The sequence below is a fragment of the Eriocheir sinensis genome, chromosome 30 (assembly GCF_024679095.1).
Source record: "Eriocheir sinensis breed Jianghai 21 chromosome 30, ASM2467909v1, whole genome shotgun sequence".
Taxonomy (NCBI): domain Eukaryota; kingdom Metazoa; phylum Arthropoda; class Malacostraca; order Decapoda; family Varunidae; genus Eriocheir; species Eriocheir sinensis.
In genome coordinates this window covers 1,442,119-1,464,925 of record NC_066538.1, presented here as the reverse complement: position 1 = coordinate 1,464,925, position 22,807 = coordinate 1,442,119, and the positions used below count along the sequence as shown (strand labels likewise).

The 22,807-nt window shown below is 40.0% G+C and overlaps 2 protein-coding genes and 1 long non-coding RNA gene across 4 annotated transcripts in view; 1 reads left to right on the top strand and 2 right to left on the bottom strand.

Moving 5' to 3' along the window:
* LOC127005735 (uncharacterized) overlaps positions 1-1,717 on the top strand; it is a gene marked incomplete at its 5' end in the record, with an annotated part of 8,053 nt that extends 6,336 nt beyond the window's left edge. The window contains one exon of the mRNA XM_050874847.1: positions 1-1,717. This exon is cut by the window's left edge and continues 768 nt beyond it.
* Positions 1,718-4,526: 2,809 nt separating this feature from the next.
* LOC127005417 (uncharacterized) lies at positions 4,527-7,047 on the bottom strand. The gene is made up of 2 exons (XR_007758507.1): positions 6,006-7,047; positions 4,527-5,965 (listed from the first exon to the last, which is right to left on the bottom strand). It is a non-coding gene; the product is annotated as an uncharacterized LOC127005417 (long non-coding RNA).
* Positions 7,048-11,080: 4,033 nt separating this feature from the next.
* LOC127005412 (ATP-binding cassette sub-family F member 1-like) lies at positions 11,081-22,249 on the bottom strand. 2 transcript variants are annotated; one of them, XR_007758503.1, is made up of 10 exons: positions 20,684-22,249; positions 20,197-20,393; positions 19,356-19,456; positions 18,800-18,884; positions 17,728-17,927; positions 17,150-17,336; positions 16,244-16,372; positions 15,525-15,623; positions 12,248-14,403; positions 11,081-11,958 (listed from the first exon to the last, which is right to left on the bottom strand). XR_007758503.1 is itself a non-coding variant. In XM_050874235.1 (9 exons), exons 1-9 carry the CDS (start codon positions 22,152-22,154, stop codon positions 13,555-13,557), a joined length of 3,318 nt encoding a protein of 1,105 aa, XP_050730192.1. In that variant the 5' UTR covers positions 22,155-22,249; the 3' UTR covers positions 11,081-13,554. The 2 variants fall into 2 exon arrangements, 1 of the variants encoding a protein (XP_050730192.1); XM_050874235.1 differs by having other exon boundaries at positions 11,081-14,403.
* Between the last annotated feature and the right edge of the window lie 558 nt (positions 22,250-22,807).

Below are 22,807 nucleotides of genomic sequence, written 5' to 3'. Positions count from 1 at the left end.
CTCACCTATACACTATACCTGCTTTTGTTTACTCTTCCTTTCCTGCGTAGAAGTGAGGATAGATAGATAGACAGAGAGATAGAGAGAGGGAGTCTAATACCCTACTAATACTGATCTATATACCTTACCAGCCTGCCTTTATGCCCACCAACGCTGCCTGTACTCTTGGTGTTGTAGCCTTAGTCTCTGGTTCACGAAGAAAGAAGGAAAAGCGGAACGAACACACAGTTGAAGTATACTAAAGAACATGTAAAATATACCCCGTAGAAAACTTGTGGAAAGGAAAAACAGCAATACTAGATAATTAAAATATGGGAAATTCGTATTATGGAACAAATTATCGTTTACAACAGGGGAAAATAGCAGAACGATTTAGCACATGATGTACGGTTAAATGATTATAAAAAAACACCCTAAAAAGTACGGAAAGAAAAAATTATATTAGACAAAGAAAAGCAATATGCAGCACTCATACCCCAGCTTTTTTTTTATTATATACAATGAACTAAAACTGAACGAACACTACGGATACAACGGCCTCGTCTTATGGAAACACTTGTAGAATATATTAACGAGCTTATGATAAAAAAAGTGCAAGATAGATAACATTACAAAAAAGGTTAAAAATCACAAAAAATAGCAACAATTACGTATCGCTAAGAACACTTCAACATACGGCGGCCTTGTCGATAAAGAAACACTTGTAGATTATATTAACGAGCTTATGATAAAAAAGTGTAAGATAGATAACATTACAAAAAAGGTTAAAAATTACAAAAAATAGCAACAATTACGTATCGCTAAGAACACTTCAACATACGGCGGCCTTGTCGATAAAGAAACACTTGTAGATTATATTAATGAGCTTATGTTAAATATATTTGACAGACATTACGAAAAGGTTGAAAATATATAAAAATACCAACAATTGCGTATCTCTAAGAACACTTCAACATACGGCGGCCTTGTCGATAAAGAAACACTTGTAGATTACACTGATACGTTAAGAATAAAAAAAATAATAAGGATAATAATAAGAAAATGATTGACTCGTGTAAAAAAATAGGACTTCAGCTTCTTCCCAATAATATTAATGAAGCGAATTAGAATCACACACACACTGACAGGGTTTGATGAAGGAGATATATAGCGTGTAAGGATGAATAATTAACTTGTTTTGATTTTAATTAAAGGTACACTAATTAGGGTTAAACACAGGTATATCACTAATGTGTGTGTGTGTGTGTGTGTGTGTGTGTGTGTGTGTGTGTGTGTGTGTGTGTGTGTGTGTGTGTGTGTGTGTGTGTGTGTGTGTGTGTGTGTGTGTGTGTGTGATAAGGAAAGGGAAAGGAAGGGAAAGGGAGATAAGGGCGTGTTGGGAAGGAAAGGTTAAAAGAGAGAAGGGTAGGGGAAGAAAAGAGGAAAGGAAGGAAGGGAAAGAATAGGAAAAGGAAGGGAAAAGGAAAAAACTGGTGTGATAGAGAAAGTAAGGAAAATGTAGAGACAGTGAACGCTGGGGAAGAGGAGGAAAAGGAAGGAAAGGGAGAGGAAGGGAAGGAAAAGAAAGACATAGGAGGGAAAGGTAAGGAAAAGGAGGGAAAGGGAAGGAAAAGGAGGGGAAAAAAGGGAAGGTAGAGGAAAGAGCTAGGAAAGGAAACATCATTGGTGTGTGTGTGTGTGTGTGTGTGTGTGTGTGTGTGTGTGTGTGTGTGTGTGTGTGTGTGTGTGTGTGTGTGTGTGTGTTAGCGGTTACGTCAGGACCATTTCTAGTTTTTTATTCATAAGACACACACAAAAAAAAAACAATAAAACAAAAATTAAAACAACCTCAGCCTGTATGTCGCAAACCTTAGTAATAATGCACACACACACACACACACACACACACACACACACACACACACACACACACACACACACACACACACACACACACAGAGAGTTGAGCTGCTTTATAATTCATGAGTGTGTATTTATGTACGTCCAGCTCTTACTCTGAAAAGGCCTTACACACACACACACACACACACACACACACACGTGGGAGGGAATAACCGTGCCTTTTCACTGAAGAATATACACAAAATAATAATAATGATAAATATATAATGATAAAAATAACAAATAATAATAATAATAATAATAATAATAATAATAATAATGATAAAAGCTTACATCTGGCCTTTCGTAGGAACACACACACACACACACACACACACACACACACACACACACACACACACACACACACACACACACACACAGTAGTCCACAAACCTTTTCGTAGCGAGAGAAAACTAATAACCAACAACAATAACAATAATAATAATAATAATAATAATAATAATTGTATATAAACATTTTAATACTCAGACAACTATAATAAAGGGTAATACTCACACTACCAATGCGGAACACAGTTATAAGGGTTCCTATCATGACCTACCGAACCTCCGTCAGAGCCTTTGAAGAGGAGAGTTCGCTCACTGTTACAAATTCTCAACGTCGATAAATTAATACAAAAACTATATATATCCCATGGCTTCTTGTTTTCATGGGTCAGTTTTCTTTTTTATTCCTGTTTTTATTTATTTTTTCATTGTTCATTGCATTTTTTATTTACATCCATTATTTCCATTTATTTACGTTCAATAACTCTTTCCTTCATTGGTTATTTATTTTTATTCCTGTTTTATTCATTTTTTGCTTATTCCATTCTTTATTTTCATTCGTTATTTACATTTATTTACGTTCAATGACTCTTTTCTTCATTGATTATTTATTTTTATTCCTGTTTTATTCAATTTTTGCTTATTTCATTCTTTATTTTCATTCGTTATTTACATTTATTTACGCTCAATGACCCTTTTCTTCATTGTTTATTTATTTTTATTCCTGTTTTATCCATTTTTATTTCATTTTTTATTTATATTCGTTATTTACATTTATTTACGTTCAATGACTTTCCTTCACAACACAACACTCCTTAAATATATCGTCTACCGTACCTCCTCTCCTTACTGTTCTATGGCTCTGCGTTACACTAGTCATTCTCAGCCTTGTTTCTCCTCCTCCCATAACACAACACTCCTTAAATATATCGTCTACCGTACCTCCTCTCCTTACTCTTATATGGCTCTGCGTTACACTAGTCATTCTCAGCCTTGTTTCTCCTCCTCCCATAACACAACACTCCTTTAATATATCGTCTACCGTACCTCCTCTCCTTACTATTCTGTGGCTCTGTTCTCCACTAGTCATTCTCAGCCTTGTTTCTCCTCCTCCCATAACACAACACTCCTTAAATATATCGTCTACCGTACCTCCTCTCCTTACTATTCTATGGCTCTGCTCTCTACCTTTTCCTAACTACCCTTATTATTTATTATCAAGTCCTCTACGGTTGGTAATGAGCAAAAATATAATGTGTCTAAATGGTGATTAATGAGTTGCCTGTTATTTGTGGGAACGCCCCGGGTAATATATGTTCGTGTGTTTATTTACATGGAAAAAAATAAGAGAAATACACAAAGATGACAATTTTGATGTGTGAAAAGTTATTGTGTGTTAGTGTGTTGCCTTGCCCTTGGATTTGTTGAGTAATTGTGCGTAAACTAATTTGATTGTGTGCGTTAAACGATGGAGGCTGATTTGATTCTATATGTTAAACGATTGTATGTGTTAAACGATGGAGGCTGATTTGATTCTATATGTTAAACGATGGACACTGATTTGATTGTGTGTGTTAAACGATGGAAGGTGATTTGAATTTCTATGTTAACGATGTAAACTGATTTGATTTTGTGTGCTAAACGATGTAAACTGATTTGATTCTATGTGTTAAACGATGAAAACTGATTTGATTCTATGTGTTAAACGATGAAAACTGATTTGATTCTATGTGTTAAACGATGAAAACTGATTTGATTCTATGTGTTAAACGATGTAAACTGATTTGATTCTATGTGTTAAACGATGAAAACTGATTTGATTCTATGTGTTAAACGATGAAAACTGATTTGATTTTGTGTGTTAAACGATGTAAACTGATTTGATTCTGTGTTAAACGATGTAAACTGATTTGATTCTATGTGTTAAACGATGTAAACTGATTTGATTCTGTGTGTTAAACGATGAAAACTGATTTGATTCTGTGTGTTAAACGATGAAAACTGATTTGATTCTGTGTGTTAAACGATGTAAACTGATTTGATTCTGTGTTAAACGATGAAAACTGATTTGATTCTGTGTGTTAAACGATGTAAACTGATTTGATTCTGTGTGTTAAACGATGTAAACTGATTTGATTATGTGTGTTAAACGATGAAAACTGATTTGATTCTGTGTGTTAAACGATGTAAACTGATTTGATTATGTGTGTTAAACGATGTAAACTGATTTGATTCTGTGTTAAACGATGTAAACTGATTTGATTCTGTGTGTTAAACGATGTAAACTGATTTGATTCTGTGTGTTAAACGATGTAAACTGATTTGATTCTGTGTTAAACGATGTAAACTGATTTGATTCTGTGTTAAACGATGTAAACTGATTTGATTCTATGTGTTAAACGATGAAAACTGATTTGATTCTGTGTTAAACGATGAAAACTGATTTGATTCTATGTGTTAAACGATGAAAACTGATTTGATTCTGTGTGTTAAACGATGAAAACTGATTTGATTCTGTGTTAAACGATGAAAACTGATTTGATTCTATGTGTTAAACGATGAAAACTGATTTGATTCTGTGTTAAACGATGAAAACTGATTTGATTCTATGTGTTAAACGATGAAAACTGATTTGATTCTGTGTGTTAAACGATGAAAACTGATTTGATTCTGTGTTAAACGATGAAAACTGATTTGATTCTATGTGTTTGATGTAAACTGATTTGATTCCGTGTGAAACTATGGAGGCTGATTCGATTATCCTATCTGTCTTAACCCATGTAAACTGATTTCCTTCCCTGTGTTGAATGAACGACGTAAACTCATTTGATTACATGTCTTCATTATCAAACGATGTAAACTTATTTGATTCTGTATGTTAAACCGTGTAAACTCATTTGATTACATGTCTTCATTATTAAACGATGTAAACTTATTTGATTCTGTATGTTAAACCGTGTAAACTCATTTGATTACATGTCTTCATTATTAAACGATGTAAACTTATTTGATTCTGTATGTTAAACCGTGTAAACTCATTTGATTACATGTCTTCATTATCAAACGATGTAAACTTATTTGATTCTGTATGTTAAATCGTGTAAACTCATTTGATTACATGTCTTCATTATTAAACGATGTAAACTTATTTGATTCTGTATGTTAAACCGTGTAAACTCATTTGATTACATGTCTTCATTATCAAACGATGTAAACTTATTTGATTCTGTATGTTAAATCGTGTAAACTCATTTGATGTAGATTGATTCCCAAGTGTTAACCGATATAAGCTGATTTGACTATCTTATCAACAGTCTTATTAAGCTACGTAAGCCCATCTGACTCGTTGTGTTAAGCTGTGCACACTAACTTAATATGATGCGTTGTGTTAAATACTGTACGCTGATTGATTTGTTGTATTAATTAAGCGATGTTACACTTATACACCTCGTCTTTATTTCGTTCACCTCTTGTAACCTTCCTGGAGTATGTAACCTTCACTGACCTCCTCTGAAAACTGGCTAAACTTCCTTGATTCTGTAAACTTTTGATTCTCCGTGTAAACTTAATCGATTCTCTTAGTAAACTCCTTGATTCTCTTTGTAAACTCCCTGATTCACTTTGTAAACTCTTGATCCTCTTTGTAAACTATTAATTCAATTTGTAAACTACTGATTATCTTTGTAAACTCTTGATCCTCTTTGTAAAAACTCTCGATTCTCTTTGTAAACTCCCTGATTCTCTTTGTAAACTCTTGATCCTCTTTGTAAACTATTAATTATATTTGTAAACTACTGATTCTCTTTGTAAACTCTCGATTCTCTTTGTAAACACTTGATCCTCTTTGTAAACTCTCGATTCTCTTTGTAAACACTTGATCCTCTTTGTAAACTCTCGATTCTCTTTGTAAACTCCTTGACTCTCTCTGTAAACTTTTGATCCTCTTTGTAAACTATTAATTCTATTTGTAAACTGCTGATTCTCTTTGTAAACTCTTTATTCTCTTTGTAAACTCATCGATTCTCTTGTAAAACGCCTTCAATTCCCCGTTAAAATCCTTCATAATCTCTGTAAATCCCTATAGGCTTCCTTAATCCTCTAAGTAAACTAATATAAACTCCTTGATCCTCTTTGTAAACTCATTGATTCTCTTATAGACTAATTGATCCTCTTATAAACTTCCTTAATTCTCTAAGTAATCTAATATAAACTCCTTGATCCTCTTTGTTAACTCCTCGATTCTCTTATAAACTCCTTGATCCTCTTTGTAAACTCATTGATTCTCTTAAAGACTCCTTGATCCTCTAATAAATTTCCTTAATTCTCTAAGTAATCTAATATAAACTCCTTGATCCTCTTTGTAAACTCATTGATTCTCTTAAAGACTCCTTGATCCTCTAATAAACTTCCTTAATTCTCTAAGTAATCTAATATAAACTCCTTGATTCTCTTTGTTAACTCCTCGATTCTCTTATAAACTCCTTGATCCTCTTATAAACTTCCTTAATTCTCTAAGTAAACTAATATAAACTCCTTGATCCTCTTATAAAATCTCTTAATTCTCTAAGTAATCTAATATAAACTCCTTGATCCTCTTTGTAAGCTCCTCGATTCTCTTATAGACTCCTCGATTCTCTTGTAAACGTCTTCAATTCCCTTCGTTCACGGTCCACTGAAGAGTTTTGGTGTATTGCTAAGCGCGTTTTGCTGTGTAAGTCCTTAAGGAATAAAGACAACCACTTGGACCTTCACAAGAACCTATAGTATTGTGTTCTTGATCCTATTGAGTCTTCCCTGATCCTCCTTTTATATGTTAGGTAAAAGGGATCACTAGTCAGTCTTAGGGTTAGAATGTCCTGTCTATCTATCTATCGGACATTCTCTCTCTCTCTCTCTCTCTCTCTCTCTCTCTCTCGTAGCTTCAAAACAGCTACTTAATTCTCCCTCGTCTCCTCTTTTTTTCCCCATACAAAAAGACGAGGAGGAGGAGGAAGAGGAGGAAGAGGAGGAGGAGGAGGAGGAGGTGAAAAGATCGTGACCTATTATACCAGTCACGCACCCTACACTCTCTCTCTCTCTCTCTCTCTCTCTCTCATCTATTATTTATTTCTATTCATTTTTATTCTTCGTTTTTTTTTATTTTCCATCTTTATTCCCATTCTCTTTTTGCATTACACTTTATTTAGTTTCCCTTTTCATTCATCTTTTTATTCCATTCCTTATTACTCTTCCATTCTCTTCCTCCACTTCTCATTCCATCTCTCTCTCTTCCTCCATTTTCTTTCGCGGTAATATTATTGGTGAAGCGGAAACTATTCAATTTGACAAGCGCGCTGATTCCACTGTCAAACGTCACCCGCTTTCACCCAGACCCACCCAGCCTCATCCACCATCCCTTCCACACTCACCCATACCCACTCTTCCACCTCTCTCTCTCTCTCTCTCTCTCTCTCTCTCTCTCTCTCTCTCTCTCTCTCTCTCTCTCTCTCTCATCCACCCGTCATCATCCATCCCTTTTCTTACACTCACTCTCCTCCACACCTCTTCCACCTATCCACCCATCCCCTCATTCTTCCACTCAACCACTCCACCACCCTCTCGTTCTCACCTTCCACCACACAAACTCTCTTCCACTCACACTCTTTATCCACCCATCCACTCTCTCTCTCTCCCTCTCGTCCTCCCCCCTTCCTCCGCTCACTCAACCAACACACCGTCCCACACTCTTCCATCCACTTATTCTTCCATCGTTTCCCCAGTTCTTCCACCCCTCTCCCCCCCCCCCCTCCCTTTTCACCCATCCATTATTTCGTTCTTCCAGTCTGTCCACCCACAAGTCCACTCTCATTCCACTCTTCCCTCCCACCCACCCTCTCCATCCCACTCCCACCCAACGCTGAATAAAATGCTGTAGTAGGAATGTTAGTGAAAAAGAATTACGTTATACCAAGAGCGATTAATTTTGTCAGTCGTTGAAATATTAAAAAGAGCGAGAGAGAGAGAGAGAGAGAGAGAGAGAGAGAGAGAGAGAGAGAGATTTTCCGCATAGTTACAATTCAAATCTGTACAATATTTATATGATGGCATTGTGTGTGTGTGTGTGTGTGTGTGTGTGTGTGTGTGTGTGTGTGTGTGTGTGTGTGTGTGTGTGTGTGTGTGTGTGTGTGTGTGTGTGTGTGTGTGTTGCTGAATATAGATTGAGGTTATATGCTCATGAATATACCGGGTTAACCTAATTGAATTTCTCTTGTATGTATGTATGTATGTATGTATGTATGTATGCATGTATGTATGTATGTATGTATGTATGAGCAGGTCTATTACTGTATGTCTATCTATCTATCTATCTGTCTATCTATCAATACATCTACTCATCTGAAACTATGAAAATTAATGTATGTATGTATGTATGTATGTATGTATGTATGTATGTTAGCAGGTATTTATGTATACGTAGTAAGTATGCCACTATTATGATACATGCAGGGTATGTATATGTGCGTGTGTGTGCATGTGTGTCCGTGTGTGTGTGCGTGTGTGTGTGTGTGTGTGTGTGTGTCATCCGCTTCATCAATATTCATAGCTAATCTTGATCTTTAAACACACTTTTGACTGGACGCAAAAAAAAAAAAAAAAAAAAAAAAAAAAATCGACCATTAATATTTTAGTCCCCCTTTTTGTCTCCTTATTTTTACGAGTCCGCGTTTTCTATATTGACATTAATTTTATAAAGGTGGTAATCAGGAGAGAGAGAGAGAGAGAGAGAGATTCGCATATTACACTTTTCTTCCCAGTATAATGTGAAACGTAATGAGAAGATCAGTAAAAATTTAAACGCCTTTAATTTTTCACTTATATACTAATAATAATTAATAATAAATCATATTCTCTTCAATCCAATACTCTCTCTCTCTCTCTCTCTCTCTACGATCTTAACTTAACCCAACACAACCCAATAAAGTGATAAAGCATACTTTTGAAATTTATAGATATGAAACGTATTAAACCATAGTCGTATTCTTAAACATCTCGGGACCCAAGCACACACATTTGACAAGGCTTTCATAGGAGTTTTGGGGGGCATTTCCAGGGGTAGTTTTATAACCCCTCTGAAAGCTAACACATTTGACAAGGCTTTCGTAGGAGTCATTGGCATTTCCAGGGGTAGTTTTATAACCCCTTTGAAAGCTAACACATTTGACAAGGCTTTCGTAGGAGTCATTGGCATTTCCAGGGTAGTTTTATGACCCCTCCTGGAGCTAACACATTTTGCCAAGGCTTTCATAGTAGTTTTGGGGGGCCTTTCCAGGGGTAGTTTTATGACCCTTTTGAAAGTTAACACATTTGACAAGGCTTTCATAATAGTTTTGGGGGGCATTTCCTGGGGTAGTTTTATGACCCTCTTGAAGCTAACACATTTTGCCAAGGCTTTCATAATAGTTTTGGGGGGCATTTCCAGGGGTAGCTTTATGACCCTTTTGAAAACTAACACATTTGACAAGGCTTTCATAGGAGTTTTTGGGGGCATTTCCAGGGGTAGTTTTATGACCCTTTTGAAAGCTAACACATTTGACAAGGCTTTCGTAGGAGTCATTGGCATTTCCAGGGGTACTTTTTATGACCATCGTGCTAGACTGACCCTTCTATAAACGAACCTAAAAAACACCTATTAGAAACCGACTTATCTTTTTCAATGACCCTGGTGGTAGTATGACCCTCTGTACCATGAACCTAAAAAAAAACACTTATTAAAACAAGATTGATCTCCTTTTCGTCCTCTGGAAATCTATAATTGACGTGGGAGGTGAAAGCTTCTATAAATACCAACCATAACACCTTAAGACACGAAGAGCAAGTGAATAATAACCTTAAAAATAGTAAATAACAAGAGAGCCATTCCTTACCTTTGACAATCAGCTGATCCGGGAAGGCTCGTCCATTTCCACACTCCTTTCTCCTTTTATTCGCCCTTGCAGCCCTTTTCACGCCTCCCTTTGTGTCGCAGAGGTAAAGGGAGGATTCTTCTTCGCCCCGAGTGCCACCATAATGTGCGCCAATAATGATATGCGGCTATTTCTGTCCATTTTAACCTCGCGGGCACCGGTTGAGGTCACTCGGATCTCCTCCTCCCACGTGTTGTTATTGCTGATGATGACGATGTTGTGACGTCATTGTGGATTGCGTGTTTCCTTCGGGGTTACTTTTAGGTTCTATTTCAAAGTGAGGGTTCTTCTTCACCCCGAGTGCCGCCATAATGTGCGCCAATAATGATATGCGGGTATTTCTATCTTTTTAACCTCGCGGGCACCGGTTGAGGTCACTTGGGCACTCCTCCCACGTGGTTATTGCTGCTGCTGCTGCTGCTATTACGTCATTGTGGATTGCGTTTTTCCTTCGGGATTACTATTAATACAGTTTGATTGATTGATTGATTAAAGTATAGTTAGAATGTTTAGAGGTATTGTGAGGGGAGACTATTCACCCAGGTATTATTGTTTCTATTTCAAAGGTAGATTGTCGATGTATAATCTTTTGGGGCCTTTTAAATAATGGTTATGTATAGTTAGAATGTTAGAGGTATTGTGAGGGCAGAATATTCACACAGGTATTATTGTTTTCGTTTATTCATTATGGTTACACTAAAATATTTATCTTCTAAGTCATTCTTTATTCCATTCTCTCTCTCTCTCTCTCTCTCTCTCTCTCTCTCTCTCTCTCTCTCTCTCTCTCTCTCTCTCTCTCTCTCTTTCTCTTTCAGTAATTATCTATTCATCTTGTTACATTAATATATATTTTTTCTATCTAACTTTCCTTCATTCTCTTTCTTTTTCAGTAAATATTATTGTCTGTTCCTCTTAGTTATACATTAAATTACTAAATTTTATCTCATTCCCACTTTCTTCCATTCATTCTCTCTCTCTCTCTCTCTCTCTCTCTCTCTCTCTCTCTCTCTCTCTCTCTCTCTCTCTCTCTCTCTCTCATTAACAGATGCTGGGAAATAATACTTTACATATATATTCAGAATCTCCTTCTCTTCCTCTATTCAAAGTTTGTGATTAATTTGAGTCTCATATTCACTACTCTTTTTCATGTTCTTTCTCCTCCTCTCGGATCCATCTAATTCTCTGTACACTTTACTTTTCCGTACTTTTTAACTTCTTTTCCTTATCAAATGCAAACGTTTTTCGCTTCCCTTTCCTTCTTGGCGCACATGAAGGAGGGTAATCATTTTTTTTTTTTTTCTATTATATTTTTTCCTTCTTTTCATCTTTACTTCACTCACATGGAGGAGGACAATATTTTTTTTTCTTTTTTTCCTCTCATTTTTTTTCTTTTTCACTCACATGGAGGACAATCTTATTTTTTTTCCTGTAATCTTTTTTCCTTCTTTTCATCTTTACTTCACTCACATGGAGGAGGACAATCTATTTTTTTCTTTTTTTCCTCTCATCTTTTTTCTTTTTCACTCACATGGAGGAGGACAATCTTTTTATTTTTCTTCCTGTAATCTTTTTTCCTTCTTTTCATCTTTACTTCACTCACATGGAGGAGGACAATCTCTTTTTCTATTATTTCTTTCCTTCCTTTCCTTCTTGACACACATGGAGGACAATCTTTTTTCTCTTTTTCCCTATCATCTTTTTTCCTCTTCTTATCTTCACTTCACTCACAAGGAGGAGGACAATCTATTTTCTCTCTTTCCTGTCGTCTTCTTTTTTATCTTTTTTCCCTTCCCACATGGAGGAGGAGGACAGCCCTTTACCACATTACTCCTTTCCTCCTCTTCCTTTTAATTTGTGTTCCCAGATCTTGCATTCACTGAGCAATATTCTATTTTTTTTTCATATTTTCTCCTTTTTTGCTCAATATTACATGTCTTTACTCACAGGGACTCGGACAGCAACACATAACATTACTCCTTTTCCTCTTCTACCTTTTAATTTATGTCCCCAGATCTTGCATTCACCGAGGAACATTCTTTTTTTTCGTATTTTTCTCCTTTTCTGCTTCTTCTTACGTGTCTTTAATCTTAGGGACTCGGACAACACATTACATTACTCCTTTTCCTCCTCTACCTTTTAATTTGTGTCCCCAGATCTTGCATTCACCGAGCAATGTTCTAATTTTTATCATATTTTTCTCCTATTATGTTTTATCTTACAGGTCTTTACTCACAGGGACTCGGACAATACCTTACATTACTCTTTTCCTCCTCTTCCTTTTAATTTGTGTCCCCAGATCTTGCATTCACCGAGCGATGTTCTAATTTTTTTTCATCTTTTTCTCCTTTTTTTGCTTCTTCTTGCGTGTCTTTACTCACAGGGACTCGGACAATACCTTACATTACTCTTTTCCTCCTCTTCCTTTCCTTTCCTTTCCCCAGATCTTGCATTCACTGAGGAACATTCTTTTTTTTTTCATCTTTTTCTCCTGTTTCCGTTTTATCTTACGTGTCTTTACTCACAGGGACTCGGACAGCACTCTATTATGCAAGAAGGACCCCGGCTGGCTGGTTAACATAGACAGCAATCAATCACAGAAACACAAATAAAATAAACACTAGTAAGAATGTATACGTTGAGCTTGACCGAACAGAACCAAAACAAAGACCAATAATTGATAAACGAGAGGTAAAATAAAGATAATAATAAGCAGTAGTTGTAATAATAACAATGATAATAAAGATAAACGTACAGCTGACCAGGACACGAAGCTTACAGGAAGACCCAGAGAATAATATAAGGAATTGGAACCATGAAAAATATTGATAGATGGGAGAATAAAAAATAGAGATGGAGGATAGAAAAAATATAAACTAATAGAAAATAAACTAGCAAGTGGGCGGACATTGGCACCATTTCACTCTGGTCCACGAAAAAAAAAAAGGCATGAATAATTTTGAAAGGCGGTTCGTGCAAGTCCCAAAAAATAATGATAAAAATAATAGTAATCACAAAAACAACAATGAATAATGATAAACAACAGCAGTAAATAATAATCAATAACAACAAGAGTTCGCTGAGTAACGCAAATGACGAAAAAAAAAATGAATAGAAAGCAAAATAAACAATAAATAATAGAATTCATAAACAAAGACAGGAAATTAAAATACATAAATAAAAAAAAAAAAAAAAGTAAACAAAAAATTATGAATTCGTAAACAAATAAAGAAAATTAAATTACGTAAATAAAAAAGAAAGATAAATAAACAAAAAATGACAGAATTCGTAAACAAAAAACAAAAAATAAAGTACGGAAAAAAAAAAAATATTAAAAAATGATAAATTCATAAACAAAAAACAAAAAATTAAAGTACCTACGTAAAAAAAAACAGAAAAAAAAAACACTGACAGAAACCCCCAAGACAGCCTTCTCACAGCACCTAAAGATCCGCCGATTTATGCGCCGATATGCTGGGGCTGTTGATGACTTCGCCCAGCTCGTCGAGAAGCTCCTTGCGGTAGTCATCAAATCCTCCGTCAATCTCGTTAATCGTCTGATCCTCGATGACCCACAGGCTGCAGTTGGTGTCTCGGATGAGCCGTTCGTCGTGGGAAACTATGATCACTCCGCCCTTGTACTCAGCGATCGCCTCGGCCAGCGCGTCAATGCTCTCGATGTCAAGGTTATTCGTGGGTTCGTCAAGGATGAGGACGTCGGGCGAGGACAGGCAGAGTTCAGCGAGGGCAACACGAGCCTTCTGCCCGCCTGAGAGATCCTTGTTCTTGATGGTGTGCGCGTGTGAGGCAAGACCGAATGTCCCGAGTGACTTCCGGGCTTTCTCGTACGGGAGGTTGAAAAGACGCATGAGGTACTCGGATGGGGACTCCTCCGCCGTGAGGTGCTCGCCGGAGTGCTGGTCGTAGCGCCCGATCTTGAGGCGATGGTTCTTCCGCATCTCCCCGGTGGTCGGCGTCAATTCCCCGAGGAGCAGTTTCAGGAAGGTGGATTTCCCGACGCCATTTGGTCCAACAATCGCAATGCGGGTTTCCATGTCAATACCAAAGTCGACGTTTCGGAAGAGCGGCTTGTGCCCGGAGTAGTTGAAGGAGACGGTGTAGAGGCCGAGGATGGGGGGCTGCAGCGGCGGAGGTTCCGGGAAGGTGAACTTGACGACGTAATCCTGGGGTCGTTCCAGAAGCTCTGCCGGTCCACTTTCATCCTCGTCCTTCTTGTTCTTGGCGCGGTTCTTCTCCTGTTTGCGTGTGAGGACTTCCTTGGTCTTCTTCTCCTGTGGGGGTTGAAGGAGAGAGTGAGGTGAGGGAAGGGAGGGTAGGAGTGAAGGGGAAGGAAGGGAAGGGAAGGAAGGAGGGAGAAGAGAAGGAAAAGGGGTGAGAGAAGGGAGGGTAGGAGTGAAGGGGAGGGAAGAGGAAGGAAAGAGGGAGGGAGAAGGTGAGAAAGAAAAGGAAGGAAGGAAGGAAGGAAGAAAGAATGGAAGGAAAGAAGGGAGGTAGAAAGGAAAGAAGGAAGGAGAAAACAGAGGCAGGGAGGAAGATAGGAAAGAAGGAAATAGGAGGAAAAAGAAAGGAAGTAAGGAAGGAAGAAAGAAAGAAGGAAGAAGGAAAGTAGAAAAAAAAGATAAAATGAAAAGGAAAAAAAGGAAGAAAGGAGGCAATGAAGAAAGGAAGGAAAGAAGAAGGAACAAAGGAACGAAGGAAGGCTAGAAGGAAGGAAGGAAGGAAGGAGGAAAGCAGGAAGGAATAAGGAAGGTAGAATTAAGGAGGTAGAGAAGGAAGGCTAGAAGGAAGAAAGGAAGGAAGGAGGAACGCAGGAAGGAAGGATGGAAGGAAGGCAGAAAGGAAGGCAGGAGGAACACAGAAAGGAAGGAAGGTCAACTCAGAAGGAAGGAAGGAAGGAACACACAACAAAAGAAATGCAGGAAGGAAGGTCAACTCTGAAGGAAGGAAGGAGGAACAAATGCAGGAAGGAAGGAAGGTCAACTCTGAAGGAAGGAAGGAGGAACGCACAAAAAAAGAAATGCAGGAAGGAAGGTCAACTCTGAAGAAAGGAAGGAGGAACAAACACAGGAAGGAAGGAAGGTCAACTCAGAAGGAAGGAAGGAACACACAAAAACAGAAATGCAGGAAGGAAGGTCAACTCTGAAGGAAGGAAGGAGGAACAAACGCAGGAAGGAAGGAAGGTCAACTCAGAAGGAAGGAAGGAACACACAAAAAAAGAAATGCAGGAAGGAAGGTCAACTCAGAAGGAAGGAAGGAGGAACAAACGCAGGAAGGAAGGAAGGTCAACTCAGAAGGAAGGAAGGAACACACAAAAACAGAAATGCAGGAAGGAAGGTCAACTATGAAGGAAGGAAGGAGGAACAAACACAGGAAGGAAGGAAGGTCAACTCACAGCTTGCTTCTTGCTGGCTCCCGAGGCCTTCATCTCCTTAATCCTCTTCTCCTGCTTCTCATACGCCTTCACCTGCTCCTTCCTCTTCTGCACCAGCATCTGTAACACCACCACACACACCAGGTTAGGGAAACATAGCAGACTTTACCTACAACAAGAAAGGGGAGGAAGTAGAGAGAAAGAAAGACATTTGAAATTTGGCACGCGAGGCGATCCCGAATACGGCACGGGGCGCTATTTTGGCCCAGCCGTAGTGAGTTTCTTTAAGTGCAACATTTAATTCTGCATGTTTTCATATATACTACATGATGATTATGTTGAGTTTATGGCTGAAAACTTGTTATATTCAATAGCGACATTTGAAATTTGGCGCGCGAGGTGATCCCGGATACGGAGCAGGGCGCTGTTTTGGCCCGGCTGTAGTGAAGGGGTTAAAGCCAAACTGGATAATAAGTGTTATGGAGATGGGACAACACAAGCCTAGTGCAGTTCTCTTCCTGTATTTCACAACTAGGTAAATACAACTAGGTGAATACACACACACACACACACACACACACACACACACACACACACACACACACACAAAGCCAAAACTATTAATGAATTCAGAGGTAAACTTGATAAACTGAGAATTGGAACAGGGACCCAAGTAAAGCTCATTTCTGGTACACTACAACTAGATTAATACACACACACACACACATATATATACACACCTTCTTGAACATGGAGTAGTTTCCCTTGTAGTAGAAGAGTTTCTGTTGGTCGAGGTGGATGACATCCGTGCACACATTGTCGAGGAAAGACTGGTCGTGAGAGACTACCAGCAGCGTCTTCTTCCAACCCTGAGAGGAGTGTTGCGGCACGTGTTAGAACATAAGAACATAGGGAGTCTGCAAGAGGCTGGATGAAGACCTATAGTAACTGGCTGGTTAGGTTAGGTTAAGTTTAGGGTATCTTCAAACACATGATAGCCAGCACCTTATGGTATAAATCAACAACGAATGACCTCACTTTGTCGTATAGAAAGTCTCATTAGTAAGGAGCATATATGAATTTTCTGAGTCAGGACCTTTAGTAACTGTTTGGGGTTTTGTTAGGTTAGGTTAGGTCAACTGTAGGGCGGCATGAACCTCAATAGGAGTCACTTAAACAATCCTGCCTGCATCACCACTGGGCTAAGGGACATTCACCAACAGCCCCCTAAAGCTGAAGTCTGGAGAGGCAACAATAACCTCAGGCACAAAAAAATAAGTAAATAAATAAATAAATAAATAAATAAAGACCAAAGGCACCATAGACAAACTTGTAGATTTTTCTCCGTTCTCAAAGTTCCTGAAAATTCCCCAAAAACTCCCTAAGAATGAATGAACAAGAATAAATTTAAGGACAAAAGAATGCATTAGAACAGAGATAGAAGGAACAAAACATCTTCTTCTCCTTCCTTTCCTTCCTCTTCCTCCTTTTCTTTCCCTTCCTTTCTTTAAACTAGACCCACTCCACCCCATTATAACCCCTCCGCCTCTCCGCACCCCATAGGATTCTACCAGGTTTGGGGTTCACACTTACGGAAAACAGACCTAACCCTCCCAGCCCCCCCCCTATCGCCCCTCACCCCATACCTGCAAGTAGTTATCGAGCCAGATGACGGCGTTGAGGTCGAGATGGTTGGTGGGTTCGTCAAGCATGAGCAGCGTGGGTTCCATGAAGAGGGCGCGTGCCAGGGACACACGCATGCGCCAACCACCGGAGAAGTTCTTGGTTGCCCGCCCCTGCATCTCCAGCGTGAACCCCAGACCAGCCAGGATCCTATGGGGTACGGAGAGGAGTGGAGGGGTTAAGAGAAAATTATTTGAGACCAGCGAGGATATGGGGTGCGGAGAGGAGGGGTGAAGGATTAAAAGTAAGTGAAGAAGTATATATTTAGAAGCAACAGGAATGGAGCAAAAAGTGGCTGCTACAATTCAGTGAGGAAAAATGTAAAGTCCTGCACCATGGGAGGGATATCCAGCACACCAATACCACATGGGAAACACTCCACTATCCACCACAGAGGCAGAGAAAGACCTGGGAGTGTATGTTATCAGGCTACCAGTGAAGGACAAATCCGTGCCAATCGCAGCGGATGGGATAAATTTAGAAATGGGTAAAACTTGACACCCAGAGACCCAGAGACCTCAAGACCTAACACGGCCCTTACCTTCTGGCCTTGGGTTCCGCCTTGTCCGCCCCAATTGCCTTGAGCTCCTCGTAGACCTCCTGCAAGCGATCCATGTCCACCTCCTTGTTCTTCTTCTTCATGTTGGCCTCCAGCTGGTCGCGCTCCTGCAGCAAGTCCGTCCGCTTCTTGTCTGCCTTGAGGACCACGTCAATGGCTGGGGTGTCGTCTGCTACCACCTCCTGCAATGGGGTGAGGAGGGGGAGGGGGGTAAGAGGGGGTGTGTGGTGATGGTGGTGAGGTTTGGTTGTGTGGTGGTGGTGGTGATGATGATGGTGAGGGTAGTTTGTATGTGGTGGTGATGGTGATAGGGGTGGTGGTGGAAGGGTTATGACAGTGAAGGTATGGTGAAGGAAGATGGTGGTGAGGATGGTTGAATGTGGTGGTGGTGAGGTTAGGTGGTGGTGATGATGATGATGGTGAGGGTAGTTTGTGTGGTGATGATGGTGATGGGGGTGGTGGTGGACAGTGAAGGTATGGTGAAGGGAGATGGTGGTGAGGGGTTTCAGAAGTGGTGAGGATGGTTGAGTGCAGTGGTGGTGAGGTTAGGTTGTGGTGATGGTGATGGTGGTGATGGTGATAGGGGTGGTGATAGGAAATGGACAGTATAGTGAAGGTGGAATGGAGTAAAAATAAAAAAAATAAAATACACATGAAAATACTAAAGCTTCTTATCCACATGAACTTCATATAGAATTAGAATAGAGGGTTCAAATTCACTAATCCCTCTCAATAAATTCGAAATCCCTCTTAAAAGGTTCAGATCCCATTATATATCCACCCGAAATTGACCTCTCTTTTGGCTACTCTTTACTCTATTATGGGAGAGGCGAGTAGCGGGCTTTAAATCCCTCTTAAAAGATTCAGATCCCATTATATCTCCACCCGAAATGGACTTCTCTTGGCTACTCTTTACTTGTGTCTATTATGGGAGCGGCAAGTAGCGGGCTTTTTATCTATTTATTTTTATTTTTTGCACTTTTTCTTGCCCTTTAGCCGCCTCCATTGATGTAAAAAAATAAAATAAATAAAAATAAGAGTCGCCTCCACTTGCCTGTTCGCAGTAGAGGACGTCGATGTTGGGAGGAATATTGAGAGCGCGGGACTGGATGTGGCGTAGGAGTGTGGTCTTGCCGTGCCTGTAAAGAAAGGGAAGGGTCAGCTATGCACTCTCTCACTCTCTATCTCTCTTTCCCTATTACCTATATCATGTTGGAGAAGTAAAAAATATAGTTGTGGATTAACTCCTTGACTGTGGATTTCCTACAAGAAGACATCACCAAGCTACAGGAGTGAAGAAAGATGTAAAGTCCTGTATCTTGGGAGGGGATATCCAGTACACCAATACCACATGGGAAACACTCCACTATCCACCACAGAGGCAGAGAAAGACCTGGGAGTGTATGTTACCAGGCTACCAGGGAAGACCAAATCCGTGCCAATTGCAGCGGACGGGTTAAGGGACAGATACAGAGGGTGACATGGCAACTACAAGGCTCTTTCTCTCTCTACGGTATGGATGACAATATAGCTAGATAGAGTAACGCTTATCCATGAAATCAAAAGGCCACCACTTATAATGACAAGCTGGTACAGGCATGGGGACCTACCCGTTAGGCCCCACCAGGCCATAGCGGCGGGAGTTGGCGATCATGAGTGAGGCGTTGGTGAAGAGAGCCTTGCCCTTTGCCGAGATGCTGAAGTTCTCAATCTGGCAGGAAAGAAGGAAAACGTAGAAGTGGGGTTTAGGAAAAAATGTTAGGGAAATTATGAAAAAATGTAGAAATTAGTTAAAACACATCTCTTCCACAGATACAAACACATTTTTTTGACAAGTCTCTCAGTATAAAAATCAGAAAACATCAAGCCTTTCCTCTGTATCCCCCCCTGACGCACTTTAAAATCGACATCATTCTTGGGCTTCTTATATAGGTTAAACACGTCACTTCCACACACAAACACATTATTTAAACAAGCCTCTCGGTATTAAAAATCAGAAAACATCAAAACTCACCTCTATTTCCCTCAACCCACCTTAAAATTAACATCATTCTCGAGCTTCTTATATAAGTTAAACACGTTACTTACACACACAAACACATTTTTTTACAAGCCTCTTAGTATCAAAAACCAGAAAACACCAATCCTCTCCTCTATATCCCCCTCGACGCACCTTAATATCGACGGCATTCTCGAGCTTCTTATATGCATAAAACACACTTCTTCCACACACAAACACATTATTTAACAAGCTTCTTAGTATCAAAAATCAGAAAACACCAATCCTCTCCTCTATATCCCCCTCGACGCACCTTAATATCGACGGCATTCTCGAGCTTCTTATATACGTCAAACACACTTCTTCCACACACAAACACATTATTTAACAAGCCTCTTAGTATCAAAAATCAGAAAACATCAATCCTCTCCTCTATATCCCCCTCGACGCACCTTAATATCGACGGCATTCTCGAGCTGTGATTGCTGCTTGTCGGACTTCTGAGCCTGTGAGACGGAGAAGGTGTCGTCGAGAGCTGAAGAGCCATGGCCTCCCTTCTTAAGCATGGCCTCCATCTGCCGTTCATACTCCATCTGTTGCTTGAGTTTCTTTCGTTCCTTGTGGCTAAGCTTCTTCATGGCTTCCTTCTCTGGGGGGCGAGCGAGAGGGAGAGGAAGAGAGGGAGATGGTTATACATGGCAGAGGAAGGATGGAAGAGCAATGTGTGGGAGGAGAGAGAGAGAGAGAGGCAGAGAGGTGATTAAAGGAGGTAAAGGAAGGAAGGAAATGTGTGAGAGAGAGAGAGAGAGAGAGCACTAAGGTAGAAAGATGAGCTAATGAAGAAGGTGTAGATAGGTTGAGCGAAGGGAGTGAGAAGGAAGACAGTGATAAAGAGAGAAAGTAGAAGGAAAGTATAACAAAGAGGAAAAAATATCTCACCTTCTTGCTTCTTCCTCTTAAGTTTCATCTCCTCCGTCTCCTCCTCTTCCTCTTCATCCTCCGACGAGACTATCTTCTCTTCCGCTGGTGGTGGTGGTGGTGGTGGTTCTGGAGTCTTCTCCTTCTTCTTCTCTTCTTCCTTCTCCTTCTTCTTCTCTTCTTCCTTCTTCTCCTCCTTCTTTGGTTCATCCACTTTCTCTTTCTCCACTTCCGCGATTTCCGTTTTCTTGTTGTCCACTATTTCCTCCTTTTTCTTTTCCTCCTTCGTCGTCTCTTCCTTCACTTTACTCGCTGTTTTCTCCTTCTTCTTCTCCTTCACCTCCTCCGTTATCTTCATCACCTCCACCTCCTTCTCCAGCTTCTGTATCTCATCCTCCTCCGCGGCGTCATCTTCCTCCTCCTCCTCCTCCTCCTCCTCGTCTTCTTCCTCTTCCTCCATCAATACCTTCTTCTTCTCCTTCTTCTTCTGTTGCTTAGATTTCAGATTCTTCACCTGCATCGCCATGAACTCATCCTCGTCCGAGCCCTCGTCTATCTCCATCCCCAGCATCTTCTCCATCAACTTGTTCTCCCCTTCATCTTCCCAATCGTCGTCCTTCCCTCCCTTCTTCTTCTTCTTCTTTTCCTTTTTCACAGATTTTGCTAACGATGGGGTTTTCGCCGTCTCCTCCGCGTCTTCTACCTCCTTCTCGTCGTCGCTCCAGTCGTCCTTCCCCTTCCCCTTCTTCTTCTTCCCCTTCTTCTGAGCCTGGGCGGGCGTTCCCTTCTTCCCTGGCATGGCATCGTCGTCCGAGTCCATGGCATCATTCCTCCCCTTCTTCTTATTCTTCTTATTCATCGATTCCTCCAGTTTCCCATCTTCGTCATCACTGAGGTCGTGTCTTCCTCTTCCTCCCTTCTTCTTCTTGCCTCCTCTCGTTGGCGCATCTTCTTCATCGTCACTATCATGCTTGCCTTTTCCTCCCTTCTTCGTCTTCCCTCCCTTCTTCTTCTCCTCTTCCACACTCTCGTCGTCACTGATGTTATGCTTTCCCTTCCCTCCTTTCTTCCCCTTTCCTCCTCTTCCCCCTTCATCATCATCGTCACCCTTCTTCCCCTTCTTCTTTTCCTTCCTATCATCTTCTACACTCTCATCATCACTGATATTATGTTTTCCCTTCCCTCCTTTCTTCCCCTTCCCTCCTCTTCCCCCTTCGTCATCATCGTCACCCTTCTTCCCCTTCTTCTTTTCCTTCCTATCGTCTTCCACACTCTCATCGTCACTGATATTATGTTTTCCCTTCCCTCCTTTCTTCCCCTTTCCTCCTCCTCCTTCCTCTTCCTCCTCACCCTTCTTCCCCTTCTTCTTTTTCCTCGTAACAGCTGCCGCCTCCTCCCCCTCTTCCTCCTCTCCTCCGCTTGCCTTCTTCTCCTCCTCCGCTTCCTCCCAGTCGTCCTTGTTCTTGCCCTTTTTTCCCTTCTTCGGTGCCATGGTGGAGGTCAAAGGGTGTCGCTGGCGCCTCAAAAATAGGGAAAAAGGGAGAGAAAGTGCCGCCTCTTAGCACCCTCCCATGTGGACACCATCTAAAAGGGACCCCGTGTGTAAGTGTTGTTGTCAGCTCTGGTTGTTATTTGGTTGTGTTAAGTGGTTTGGTTAGCTTGGTTGATTGTGGTTTATTATTTTGTGGTGGGTGAGAATGTTTGGGTGGTTATTTTGCAGGATTTTTTCATGTCTCGCGTATATAAAGGTTCCTGTCAGTATCGTATTTTCTCATATTAAGTTATTTATTTGATTTGGTTGATTGTGGTTAATTATTTTGTGGTGGGTGAGGTATATGGATGACTTTTATATGGGAGTTTTTCTTGTCTCGCGTATATAAAGTTCTTGGTCAGTGTCCTATTTTCTCATGTAAAGTGGTTTATTTGCCTTATTTAACTATTATTTATTGTCCTATTGGTGTTTTAAATAGTTGAATGATTGTTATTTGAGGTTTTTCTTATCTCGTGTATATAATAGTTGCTGTCAGTGTCATATTTCGTCATGTTATTTATTCGACTTATTTAACCACGAATTACTAGTTTTTAATGCTTATAAATATTTACATGACATTTATTTGTATTTTTCTTTCTTATTTCTCCGTTTCC

Excerpts from the sequence above, each read along its gene's own strand:
- LOC127005412 (XM_050874235.1), bottom strand. The coding sequence starts at position 22,154 with ATGGCACCGAAGAAGGGAAAAAAGGGCAAGAACAAGGACGACTGGGAG. Across the intron at positions 19,457-20,196 it reads AGAATGCCGTCGATATTAAG|ATTGAGAACTTCAGCATCTC; the intron begins GTGCGTCGAGGG and ends CTTTCCTGCCAG. Across the intron at positions 17,928-18,799 it reads ACGTCCTCTACTGCGAACAG|GAGGTGGTAGCAGACGACAC; the intron begins GCAAGTGGAGGC and ends ACCCCATTGCAG.